We start from the raw sequence: 13,406 nt of genomic DNA, 5'->3' as shown, positions 1-13,406 counted from the left end.
TGCTCAAGTGGAGAGCAGTGGCGTAGCTACTTGGGGCCATGGGGATATTGGGGCCCCGTAGATTTGGCCCTGGACCCCCCTGCCGAGGATCCTCTCGACCCCGCTGCCAACCCTCCCCCGCCATCGCCTACCTTTGCTGGCGGGGGAACCCAACCCCCGCCAGGCGAGGTCCTTTTCTTCCTTCATTCTGTTTGTGAGTCTGACGTCCTGCTCGTACAGCGGGCAGGACGTCAGACTCGCAGAAACAGACTGAAGCCTTGCAGATCAGCTGATCTGCAAGGCTTCGTTCTGTTTCTGTGAGTCTGACGTCCTGCATTATATAACGTGCAGGATGTCAGACTCACAAACAGAACGAAGGAAGAAGAGGACCTCAGATGGCGGAGGTTGGGGTCCCCCGCCAGCAAAGGTAGGCGACGGCGGGGGAGGGTTGGTGGCGGGAGGGGGGGTCAAAGTTGGTGCCGGCAGGGGGGGAGGCTAAAATGTGCCCCCTCACCTCAGGCTCTGGACCCCCCTCCCGCCGAAGTCTGGCTCCGCCCCGGTGGAGAGTCGTGCTTAAATTTAGGTGCGGCTATTTTCGCCAACAAAAACATGGTTCGAATGCCTGTGCCTACGCGCGGAGCACCATTATTCTATAATTACGCCCCTAACTCAAAGCCAAACCCGTGTTCTGCCCTAAAATACCCGTGACCCTCCCATTTCCGTGTCCCCTTTTTTTGGACCGTGCGTAAATTTTAGGCACATTGGTCCCAATGAAATCTTACTAGTGCCAGTAATTGCTTGTTAAAAGCCAATAATTTGCACTGATTGCTTTGTCCAATTAAATTGCGCATGCAAATTGGGAACGCACCTAAGATTGCACATGCAATTTTTGGCGACCTTTATAGAATCAAGGGATTAATAACTGATGTCGCATTCTACCCCCATTGCTCTCTCCCAGCTGATAGCTATGAACTCCTTGGTTGGTTCTGATTGATAGATCTGTTTTCCCTGTCTCTTTCCTTTACCATTCCCTCCAAATCCTGTAATGTGGGAAAACAAGGTATTAGTGGTAATTTCTAACATTCCTTCACTAGGCAACTCTGCACCTGCTGAAATTGAGGTATCCATTGACCCAGAGGAGCAGCCAACAAACAGCAAGCACATGCAAGCCAGAGGGAAAGTGCCAAAGCGCTCGGGTGAGTGCTGCCTCCTTACCTGCTCCCGAACCAGCTGAGGGCTCTTCCCAGTAGTAGCTCAAGATGAGTTATGTTCAGGTTTAGTAGGCATTTCCCCGACCCCAGAGGGCTTGCAGTCAAAGCTTGTACCTGAAACAATGGAGGGTTAAGTGATGTCCAGGGTGACCAGGAGCAGCCGTGGGATTTGAACCCTGGCTTCCTTGGCTCTCAGCCTGCAGCTCTAACCACTGAGCTGTACGCTGTCTCGCTGGCCTTATTTATCACTTTCAGGTCTCATACAACAAACCCATTCCCAGCTTCTCATGTTACAGTGATGATTTTGCTGTATAGTTGTCTGTAAGTCGCAGGACCTGGGAAGTTTCATACGTGTGGATGTCTTGAATTTCGTAAGCGTAATAGCGCAGGTGTCTGTTGCAATAAGCCAATGCTTATACTATACATTTATTTTTTGTCCTTTGGTCACACCCTGTCCGACACCTCTGACTCCACACGTGCCCCCGAGTATAATATGCTTCTGAGTACCCGCTGTTTGTTCCCATTGGAGACAGGATGCTGGGTGAAAGGGACCCGTGGTCTGATGTAGTTTGGCAGTTCACTGTCAGATCAGGTCCCTGACCTGTCTACTTGGAAGCTTTTATTTGTTCTGCTTGTTCGTAGCTTGCACTCGACTAGCCAGCTGAAGAATAGCTGTGCATTTTCATTGCAGGACCAAAAAAAAGCAAGGGGACAGCAGCAAAGAGGCCAAGACAGCCTAAAGAGAAGGGGAAGAAGAATCCACGGCCAAGCACAGTCCAGACATACCCCTGTTATCAGGGCCAAGGTAGACAGAATTGCCTCATGCTCCCCCCTGGACACATGAAACAGGTTCTTGGGCCTCTGAAAGCCTGTCACCAGGAGAGGAGGGCCACATTTAGCTACCAACAGGGTGAATGCAGAGGTAGTTAGTCATCCCTGTCTCTTTTCCTTGCGTGTATCCAGTGATTTTAGAGTTAAGAATCAAGATACTGATTCTGTGTTTTCAAATTAGAGGTGGTGGTGACAAGAAGTCTGCATGCATCAGAAATGACTTGGGGTAGAGAGGTGGCGCACACACCCTCACATTACTCCCTTTCACCCCACAGGTATAAAGTATGCCCCCATAAACCTGGCACCTGCTGAGATTCGAGTATTCACAGATGGCAGCTTCCCCAAGGGATTCATCCTTCGACTGTACTCCAGAGGCAAGGCAGGTGTGTGTAGCGGGTAAGGAGGAGGTTTAGTGCAGTAAAGGCCCAAAGTTTATATCTTATGTAGCTCTCTTTGAGCCATACAACACCCCCACATCACCTCTTTGCTTAAGTTTCTTGTGTCAGTTTCATACCATCGGTGGCAAAGACTTTCTCATTTCAGAGCCGAGCAAGAACCAGAAGAAGAGAGGGCTGTCAGTTTGCGTCAAGCATCCACCAGAGAAAATGCAGGAACTAGGTAAGTTACAGCTACCGAGTGTTGGTCACCGTGTTTGTGTGTCAAGTTCATACCATCTGTGGCAAAGATTTTCTCATTACAGAGCCAAGCAAGAACCAGAAGAAGAGGGGGCTGTCAGTTCGCGTTAAGCATCCAGCAGAGAAAATGAGGAGACTAGGTAAGTTACAGCTACAGAGTGTCGGTCACTGTGTGTGTGTCAAACTGATACCATCAGTGGCAAAGACTTTCTCATTACAGAGCCGAGCAAGAACCAGAAGAGGGGGCTGTCAGTTCACGTTAAGCATCCATCAGAGAAAATGGGGAAACAAGGTAAGTTACAGCTACCGAGTGTCGGTCACCATGTGTGTATGTGTGTGTGTGTAAGTTACAGCTACAGAGTGTCGGTCACTGTGTGGGTGTCAAACTCATACCATCAGTGGCAAAGACTTTTTCATTACAGAGCCGAGCAAGAACCAGAAGAGGGGGCTGTCAGTTCACGTTAAGCATCCATCAGAGAAAATGGGGAAACAAGGTAAGTTACAGCTACCGAGTGTCGGTCACCATGTGTGTGTGTGTGAGCACAGCTGCCAGTGACTGCAAGTGGGACTTTGCTGTGGACAGATGACATCGCCAGCCATTTAGAAGAGAACCACCTCCAGTCTGTGTCCCTGACCACTCTAATTCTACAGCTGCAGATGCTGCTTTAAAAAGTGTTTGCAGTTCAAAAGCCAGTGTGAGTGTAAAAAAAAAAAGGACCCAAATTCCTGATACCTCAGTTTTCTCTGGTTAATAACATGTTCCCCAGAAAGTGTAAAGCTCACAGGTCTGAGGGAGAAGTATAGACCTGGGGAGGAGGGGTGAGAATAATCTGGGTGAATAGGCTACTTCCCACCTTTCCTACTGCATAAATCACCTCCTCTTTCTTTGAGTTTGAGTTTTGGGACCCATAGTCTTGCTTTGGCACCACCATACCCACCCCCAAAAGAAATGCTGCCCTAGGAGAATGCCTAATATTTCTTATGATTGGGCTGGCTGTGTCTGTACCAACCTGGATTGAGAACAGGGAATGATAGTGTCTGATCTCCAGGATAATGAAAAGGTGCTGGTAATTTTGAAATTCAGAGGTATAGCTAGTAGAAAAAGAGGTGATAATGCTTCTGTCCACATCACGTACAATGAAGCAATCAGTTTTGAGTGCTGTACTTCAGAAAGGATATAGATAGGCTTGGTGATTTAGAGAGTGACATGCACCAAAAGCTGTATGAAGAACCTAAAAATAGATGTCTCTAGAGGAGAGGGGAGGTAGAAAGTGATTAAGGATACCTAGAATACTGAGCAGTACTAATAATGCACAATTAATAAACCTTTTACAGTGAGAAGTGGGCTGATGAACTATGGGGTCATGAGATGAAACTACAGGGGCGTAGACTCGGAAAATTAGTTTCTCTCCCTCTTTTGTGAAAACCTGGAATGCTTTCTCATGATGGGCAATGACTTCAAAAGTTTTGGGATAAACTGAGTGGAAGGGATTACAGAAGTGGAACCTACTGGTACCACAGGCCATGGGGGCAACCAAGGGGTAACTGCACAAGTGAGTGGTTTTAATGCTAACAGCAGTAGCAAGAATGTGCCAGATATTTAAGAAGGCAGTTGGTGTAGGGGCAGCCTAATGATTATAGCATCGTTCTTTGAATCTGGGGATCCAAGATCAGTTCCTACTGTGGCTTATTGTGATGTAGAAGTACAAACAAACCACAAGTGGGGAAAGAACACCTGAATCCCACGGGAAAGCGCAAAGCAGGGAAAAGGAGTAAGAAACGGATCCAGGCACTTAAAACAGAAACCAAAGGACACCAAATATGAAATTCAAACTTTAATTGATGACTCGACATGGTACTGTTTCAGGAGTCTCTTAAAGATATTGTGAAAATGACAGTCACAAATAAATATGTCTTCTGTTGTAAAAATAGCAGTAACGTAGAGCTGATCTTTGAGACTTATCTACTTTCTTCATGAACAGTGTTTTTCAAGACCTCTATCAGCAACTGAGTCTTTAAAGATAAGCTCATTTTTGACTGCTATTTTTACAACAGAAGACTTATTTATTTGTGACTGTCATTTTCACAGTACCTTCAAGAGACTCCTGAAACGTGGTACCATGTCAAGTCATCATCTAAAGTCATCAATTAAAGTTTGAATTTCATATTCGGTGTCCCCTAGTTTTTGTTTGAAGCGCCTGGATTCGTTTCCCACTCCTGTTCTCTGCTTCATTGTGACTTAGCACATGTCATTGACTCTCCTGGGCCCAATGTAGCCAGACGATTGTGAAAGCATTCCTTGTCACTTGCAGCAGATGAATCCAGAAACTAGTGGGTTAAGTCCACCTACCAGCAGGTGGAGATAGAGATAAACAAACTAAAGGCAAGTGATGCCAGATGGCCAGCTCCTTCCTCAGTTAGTATCTATCTCAGCAGTTGGTGGATGGCTTTTTCTCCAGCTCCTGGGCCCAAGGCCTCTGAGGGTGCTCCTGGGCCGGTAGCCAGTTTGAGCCGGGGGGTGGCAGACTGGTGTTGTCCCCTTTGGCAGCATATGCAGTTGCTGGGTCCCTGCTGCACCTCAAATTCCCTCTGAACAGGCTTTTGCTGTTCCTTTCCTTCCCTGTTTGTTTCTGCCTCCTCACTAAAAAAAAAAAAAAAAAAAGAGAACCATAGAATTCATTTAAAAGAGAAACAGAAGCACAGGGAAGTGTGTTTTTGCTGAGAGCAGGTTTGTGTTACTGCTGTCCGAGTCCTGTTTTCTGTTGCCTGCTTGTCTGAGCCTGCCTTGAAGTGGAATCGGAGAGTTTTTTTTTCTTCGGCTCAGCTGTCAGTTCCCACGCTTTCCCGGTCCGGAGTAAGTCCTGCTGGGTTCCTGTTTGGATATGTGTGATGGCAGCGGAGGCGGTAAAACGCTATTCCCGATGCGGGAAACAGCGTTCGGCGGGGGGGGGGGGGGGGCCTTTGCAGCGCAGGGTGCGCTGATTTGGTGGGACTCGACGGAGCGGTGGCCCCCTTCCCGCCCAAAGCCTGGTGATTCTTTGGGGTCTGAGGAGGGATCCTGTGGCCTGCAGCTTCCTCTGTGGTGGCTCTCTCGGAGCAGATGGGGGAAGAGGACGTGGAGGACGGTGTCCTCACTGACCAACCGGAAGACTCTTCCACTGTGAGAATTTTCCATAAGGAGGTTGTCCTCCTTTATCTCTCAGGCGCTGGAAGCCCTGAATGTAGAGGACCCTGAGGTTGCGGCTTCTCAGGCGGTCAACTCCGAGATGGCTAGTACCAGACGACCTTCTAAGGCCTTTCCGGTACATGAAGCTATTGAAGAGTTGATTTCGGCCCAGTGGGCAGATCCGGATGGGGGGCTGAAAGTAGCCAGGGCTATGGCCAGGCTGTATCCGGTTTCAGCGGACCTTTTAGAGCAGTTTGCTCTACCTAGGGTGGATGCCCTGGTAACGGCAGTCACTAAGAAGACTACTCTTCCAGTGGAAGATGGTGTGGCACTTAAGGATATGCAAGACAGACGGCTAGAGGCCTCTTTAAAACGTGCCTTTGAAGTGGCCGCTTTGACACTTCAAGCATCTGTTTGTAGTTTTTATGCAGCTAGATCTTGTCTCAGTTGGCTACATTCTGTCATGGATTCAATTTCGGAGTCTGATATTCCGGGAACTCCTCAGATGTCACTGATGGATATTGGGCTGGCGTACTTGGCGGATGCCTTGTATGATTTGGTCCGTGCTTCGGCCAAACTCATGGCCTTGACCGTTTCCTCTCGGCGTCTTCTGTGGCTCCGTCATTGGGCCGCAGATATGGCCTCTAAGCAACGGCTCATTAAATTGCCTTTCCGAGGGAAATTGCTTTTTGAGGAAGACCTAGAAAAGATTGTTAAAGATTTGGGGGATTCCAAATCTCAGCATCTTCCGGAGGATAGACCCAAGTCTACTTCCAGGCAGGGAGCCTCGAGGTCACTCTTCAGAGAGACACAACGGTATCGCCCGGGGCAGTCCAACGCAGCCTTTCAGCGTGCTCGTTTTGGGCAGCGTTCTTCCTTTTGCAATGAGAAGCGTCCGGCTGGATCCCCCTCTCGTCAGGGGGCTCCTTCTCGGGCCTCCCAATGATGGGGCACAGGGCCACTCGGGATGAGAGCAGATCGGTGGTCGGCTTTCTCTGTTTCTTCCAGAGTGGGCCAGAATTACTTCAGACCAGTGGGTCCTCGATGTGGTGCGAGAAGGTTACAAGCTAGAATTCTTCTCTCCCGTCACAGATTTTTTTCTGGAGTCCCGCAGTGTATCGCAGGCCAAGAGGACAGCGGTTCTGCAGCGTTAGCCTCTATCCTTAGCAGGTCTCACAATCGTGCCTGTTCCTCCTCTCGAAAGGCGCACAGGTTCGTACTCCATCTTCTTTGTGGTTCCAAAGAAGGGAGGGGCTTTTCAGCCTATTCTTGATCTCAGAAAAGTAAACCAGTTTTTGCGGGTTCGTCACTTCCGCATGGAGACATTAAGGGCAGTTATTGCGGCTGTTCAACCAGGCGAGTTTTTGACGGCTCTCGATTTGAGGGAAGCTTATCTGCACATTCCCATTTGGCAGCCCCATCAGAGATTTCTCAGATTTGCGGTGCTGGGTCAGCACTTCCAGTTTCTGGCCCTTCCTTTCGGAACGGCCACTACCCCATGCACTTTTTCCAAGGTCATGGTGGTGGTGGCGGCAGCGTTCCTGCGGAAGGAGGGGATATGAGTGCATCCATATCTCGACGACTGGCTGATTCGGGCGGTGACAGCAGAGGAGAGTTGAATGGTCACCGACCGAGTGATTGCGGTGTTGCAATCCTTAGGTTGGGTGGTCAATATGGACAAGAGTCATCTGGTTCCTACTCAAGAGTCTGGAGTATCTTGGAGTGCAATTCGATACGAAGCGGGGGAAGATGTTTCTCCCCGAGGGGTGAAGGATCAAATTGCTTTCTCAGGTACGGACCTTATTGAGTCATCGCGCTTCCCGAGTGTGGGACTATGTTCAGCTCCTCTGTTCCATGACAGCAACCTTGGAGGTCATTCCATGGGCAAAGGCTCACATGCGGCCTCTTCAGAATTTCCTTTTGAGCAAATGGTCGCTGACGTCGCTGGATTATCAACGATGCCTTCATTGGTCGAGCCGGGCCAGGGACAGTCTCACGTGGTGGCTCCGGTCAGCCAATTGAAGCAATGGTGACAAGCCAGGTTGATGTATCGTCTAACCTGGCGTGTCACCATTGCTTCAATGTTCCGTGGTATGGTTCCCTGAGGAAGGATTGCGAAACGGGACCGTCGGAATCTACACGCAGGAACAGGCTGTGTCCCAGGCCATAAAGATAAAGATAAGTAACGCTGTGGCTGTGGACACTAGATATGAGTGATTTACACGCAATTTGAAAGGACAGTCATGCACAGGTTCTATTTTTGAACTAGCACAATAAAATTTTCAAAAAATTTGTTTTTTCAACGGGGGTTTTTTAGTCTATGATGACTTGTTGTGCGTGCAAATATATTTGAATGCAAATGAACTTCTTAATTGCCGCACTAGTTGAGATTTTTCCCCCTTTTTTGATTTTTGAAATTTTGATATAGACAGTATCACTCTGCTATTGTGGTTTTTTGTCTTGAGAAGACACCTTATGGAAGTTTTAAAATTCACACCAGAGAATATACTGCCTGTAAATAGAATTTACTTTTTACCTTCCAAGACTCCAGAAAAGAATGAACAAGGCAAGAAACTCGGAATAAAAACTATGCACAATTAAATATATCTGAGATATTGGGTTCATCTTTATCTGATGATATCGGTAGAGCTATGTTAATAATTTCATTTGTATTTGGGCAGGATTTAAATGCAGTAATGAAACTTTTTTTTTTTCGTAACTCCAAAGTGCTGTTTTATGTTTGTAAAATATGTATGTACCCTGATGTTGCTACACAACTCAGGTTTGTTGAAAAATGTTCTTAGCTATGAAACACAAAGTTCTATTATTGGGAACTGCGCTTGCAGTTGATTAAATATCTAGGGATACATATGTGTTCTGTGTTCCTGATCAGTTAAGAGCCTTCCTTGATTTAAAGAAAATAACTAAATAATAGCATTATTAAGTATGATTTGTTGATCCCCTCCAAAGTTCCTGAAGCTCAAAGATTAAAAGGCTTTCTATTTTGGACTGCTGTTAGGAAGACTTGGATTTCTTCATGTTATAAATTATACCTTTTGGCATTATTTCCTTTGGTGGAGCTCCTTATCCTTATTTAGGTCACTCCCCCATAGTTGTGGTCCGAGGAGGATTTGTGGTTTTTCATCTTCTGTTTTGCTTGTTTAAGAGTTATGCTTGTAAAATGTTCATGAAAGTTATAAAAAAAATTTTTTTCAAAAAATCAAACAATTCAGTACCATCATGCAAAATATTTTAAATAATTGTTGATCAGATCCTCAGATGGCCCATGAGTATATAATTTCTTTGAACTCAACACTGGCCAAATTCCTCATTGATCCAATCTTATCTGTTTTTTATATTTTCTTATATTCACTTTCCCAGTTGAAATATTCCACAAAACTTATTTCCACTTACAAGATTTCAACTGGGAAAGTGAATATAAGAAAATATAAAAAATTGATAAGATTGGATCAATGAGGAATTTGGCCAGTGTTGAGTTCAAAGAAATTATATACTCATGGGCCATCTGAGGATCTGATCAACAATTATTTAAAATATTTTGTATGATTTTCTTAATTGTTTGGTACATATATTGAGATAGACTTGGAGAAAGGCACTGCTTGTCCCTGGGCTAACTTGCATGGGTGACCATGATTAAAACCCAAACTTCAGTGAGCATGGGGAGACCAGATCAATTGGTAATGGTGTAGATTATTAAAAAATAATAATAATTAGACATGAAAGGGTGGCTGGATGTTACCTTGTATAAAATCATAGAGGAAGATGGAGAAGCTTGAAATGGACATCCATCAGCAGTGGCAGAGGCCAGTACTTAAGCAGACTTCAGGGATACTTGGGACTGATATGGAGGGCATTTGGAAAAAAGGATTGAAAATTCAGGTAAAGAAACATAGTGGTGGTGAGAACCTATACATTTATCTCCCAAACTGAAATAATTACAATTACAACTGGTCAGGCTAAATGGAGCAATGTTGTCATCTTCTGCTGTTATATGTATATGTGGGTGGCTTTTTTTTTGGGGGGGGGGGGGGATTTGGGGCTCTGTTTATTACCTGCAGTTCTTATTTGACTTTTGGTTTGTTTGTTTTTTGTTAACATCAACAGATAGTCTGATGGTGTCGTGAGCAGGGAGAGAGAGAGAGACAAAATACAGCTTGCAAAGTTATTCCCTCTCTGCTGTGATGCAGAGCGTTCTTTGTTGGGGGAGGGAAATAAAGGTGCTATTTAACTAGCAAGAGTCAGGCTCTAGGACTTGGAAAACCACGCAGAAGCAGCAGCATCTAATGAAAATCCCACAAGTCTAGACATCTAGAGACCTTTTGTGGCGATGATGAGACTTTTTAGAGTTCCAGCTACTAATTTTGTGACTGCCTTCACTCCTCCTCCCCCTGCAGGTATGAGGACAGCATACTCCTGTCAAGTTAATTTGGGTTTCCGAGTGGTTTGTCTGCACATGAAGGGATATTCTTGTTACAGCATCGCGCAGGCACTGCGCCAAAATACATTTACCATCCAGTACATCCTCAGATACTGGAAGAGTCACGGCATCGTTCCCAATCACCAGCGTGGCAAGAACCTGTGCCCACCTCCACCCCTTGCCCACAACCAGGCTTTGCATAAAAACACACAACCAAAAGGAAGACAGAAGGCACCGCATGGTGACCTAAAACCTCTACACAGAGGAGCAGGAGAAAAGATGATGAGATATAGTGATACAAAGTCTCCAGCTCTGGCAGAAAAGAGAACAAGAAGTTTATCACCTAGTGATACAGATATTCCAACAAGGAAACCAGAAGAAGCATTAATTAGTCATGTAGGGCCTCTGATGGTCAAAACAAGGGCTTCATCCCATGGCAACACAGGAACTTCTGCGCATCAAGGGGGAGGAGGTGGTAAACGGACATTTCATAACACCTCAGTAGCTCCGAGACAACAACGGAAAAGGCAGAGAAATAAGATCCAGAGGAACTGTGTGCCTTGCAGGAAGTTCTACTCTGGCTGGCGGAAAGAGTACCTGATGGACTACGATACTAGCACAAGCCAGATGGTGTGCATGGTGTGTGAGAAGATGCTGGCCACGGTGCGTCTGGCCACCATAACGCGCCACATCCAGGATTGTCATTCTAATACCCTCAATTTGCCCCACCAGGTGCGCCAGACAATCTTGAAGAGCTGGGAGCTGCGGAGGCCCCAGTTGCTGACAGAGCCCATGGACAAGAATGCCCTGCCTGAGAAAACAGGTACAGTAACAAGGAGGGTGCCCTCATACTGTTCTACAGTTTCCTTTAATTTGACCCTCAACATAGAGATGATGCTGGACTGTTACCCTCTATCTTCCTTACCCCTCCGCCTAGTAGTCCAACATTTCTCCCTCTTTCGAATATCCTCTTCATGCCACTGTATTGCACCAGGCCTGCAGCAGCAATGTTTGGGGGGGGGGGGGGGGGGAACACACACACACACACACACACACCCTGGAGCCTATCCTGCACTCTGCCACATCTCATCCAGTTCCCCACCCATACCATAAACAAGAGGTTGAGTCAGAGGAGATGGAATGTAGTAGAGCGCAAAGAAGGTTCCAGAGCTGTACGCATATCGTAAGAGTTTCTTTAACTGCTGCAGTGGGCCGGGATGGGGGGAGAGAGGTAAAATTTGAACACGCTAGGGTAAATGTGCAATGGAAGATCGAGTGGTGATTTATATGGTATAGCTAGTTGCAGGGGATGATTGGAGGGATGCAGTGAGGTGAGAGGAAAGAGAGGTTGATGAAGGCCTGATAGCCACATCTGAAGTATATGGGGATGGGTCTATGCCACTGTATAATTCCACACCCATATTTATCCCATGCTACAGGGAAGAAGCCATGCCAACTTGATAAAACTTTGGAAAAGGAAAGCCTTCCTGAACTGAAGCATGTGAGCCTTGAGCCAAGCATCTCACCAGTGCTTCACCGGCGCTACTTTCAGGACCACTGGCGCACCCGCTACCTGGTGGAGTATGACTGGCATAGTGACAAGATGGTGTGTTTGGTCTGCGGCATGTCCATGGGCTCCATGAGGATTTGTACCATCAAGCGCCATGCCCAGAGGCGCCACCCCAGCTCCCTAACCTTCAGCACAGAGAAGAGGCAGCAGCTGCTGAAGAGCTGGCTGAGGGGAGACACCCGCCACATTGGACAGGAGAAAGAGCGTAACACTGCAAAGCAAAGAACTAGCATGTAGTGGCAAAGAACAAGAGCCTGAGAGCACTGTACAGATTCCTACTGGGGGCTTCTGCTCCCTGCGGTGACTGGATTCTGAAGAGCCAGGCAGAGGCCCTAGGTCCTTAGGCAGGTTAGGTTTGGCAGTTTTCTTGTTTTATTACATTTTGTTAAAATTCTCCTATCAAAAGAATTCCTGGTGCGTCTATATGGATGCCATCTGGGTAAAATGTGGTGGGTGAGAGGGATGACAGCAGAGTTGGATTAAATCCACGTCACTACCCAGTCTCTGAAAATCAGCTGTATCCCGTGCTCTTGTGATTCCTTTTTTCAATTCCCTCCCTTTTTTGACTGATGAAATGTGACTGAGCCCTTTCAATTCTTTGCAAAGGGAATCCATGAAGGATAGCATAACTTACAAAAAAAAAAAGTGAACAGCTTTACCAGAATAAGCTTCTATGTCCCTTGGAATGGGCAGCACTACTAGCCCTGGCTTTCACACTGTTCCATGCACAGATAGCTGCTTTTCAGGAGAAGCAGCAAGACCATTGCAGTAAGCAGCAAGGCCTGGTTTATGCCTGCTGGTAGTCTCCAACCCCCTGAATAATGCAACCAGCACATTATTGAACTCATCAGTATTTTGTCCTAAAATATAACAGGATTTCTGCTTGCTTCCCATTTGTGTGGGACCTGGCCTTTCCTCTCAGCACCATCCCAAAACTGGTGTGCCTTTCTCCCCCTTCCCCCCCCCCCCCCCCCCCCCCAAGTCAGTCTGCCTCTCCTGGGCACAATTCTCAAGCAAGTTCTTTGAGGAAATTTCTTTCTTTTCTGGAAAGTCTGGATCCTAGGATCTGCCACTAGGTAATGTGTTTCATGTTTGGGGGGAGGGGGGTTAGAAAGAAACTTTATAGCCTTTACTCAATGTTGTTCACAAGTTGGATGGTGTACAAGCTGCAGGTCATGACTGAGAAGCAGAGTTGGTCTTCTCTTCCGCATCCCACCCCACCATAACAGCTGTGTACTTGCAGGTCAGTTCTAAGGAAAGGCAGCAAAATGTCATTCCCCCCCCCCCCCCCCCCCAAACATGCAGGGATGAAAAGGAGAAAATAAAACAGTGCCTTTGCTCAACTTGCTTCCAAAAATGTGCTTGCTGGCAACCTTCAGTTCCTTGGCTTTTAGGAATAACTAGTTTTTACATGGAGGGACTATATAGTTGGTGCTATCTTTTTACTTCTCCGAGTGGCATCTTCTCATTGGAAATTAGTTTTCAGAGCTGTTGTTGGCTCAGGGTTTCGTGTCAAAGATTAACAGTTATGTTGCTAGTGTTAGGCTTCTTCTGTCCCCACTCAACCACTACCAAA

General features: G+C 46.7%; 1 protein-coding gene across 7 annotated transcripts in view; it reads left to right on the top strand.

Moving 5' to 3' along the window:
• LOC115480439 overlaps positions 1-13,118 on the top strand; it is a 57,858-nt gene extending 44,740 nt beyond the window's left edge. For 3 of the 7 annotated variants that reach the window (XM_030219111.1, XM_030219110.1, XM_030219112.1), the window contains exons 4-12: positions 1,074-1,175; positions 1,882-2,112; positions 2,297-2,404; positions 2,565-2,639; positions 2,722-2,796; positions 2,877-2,948; positions 3,079-3,150; positions 10,238-11,083; positions 11,700-13,118. In XM_030219111.1, the coding sequence (XP_030074971.1) occupies positions 1,074-1,175; positions 1,882-2,112; positions 2,297-2,404; positions 2,565-2,639; positions 2,722-2,796; positions 2,877-2,948; positions 3,079-3,150; positions 10,238-11,083; positions 11,700-12,067 (1,949 nt within the window). In that variant the 3' untranslated portion in view covers positions 12,068-13,118. The remainder of the gene's footprint in view (positions 1-1,073; positions 1,176-1,881; positions 2,113-2,296; positions 2,405-2,564; positions 2,640-2,721; positions 2,797-2,876; positions 2,949-3,078; positions 3,151-10,237; positions 11,084-11,699) is intronic. The other 4 variants (XM_030219114.1, XM_030219116.1, XM_030219113.1 and 1 more) reach the window with 4 other exon arrangements.
• The last annotated feature ends 288 nt before the right edge of the window (positions 13,119-13,406 follow it).

The sequence above is a fragment of the Microcaecilia unicolor genome, chromosome 11 (genome assembly GCF_901765095.1).
Source record: "Microcaecilia unicolor chromosome 11, aMicUni1.1, whole genome shotgun sequence".
In the NCBI taxonomy this organism is placed as follows: domain Eukaryota; kingdom Metazoa; phylum Chordata; class Amphibia; order Gymnophiona; family Siphonopidae; genus Microcaecilia; species Microcaecilia unicolor.
This window is presented reverse-complemented; position numbering and strand designations above follow the sequence as displayed.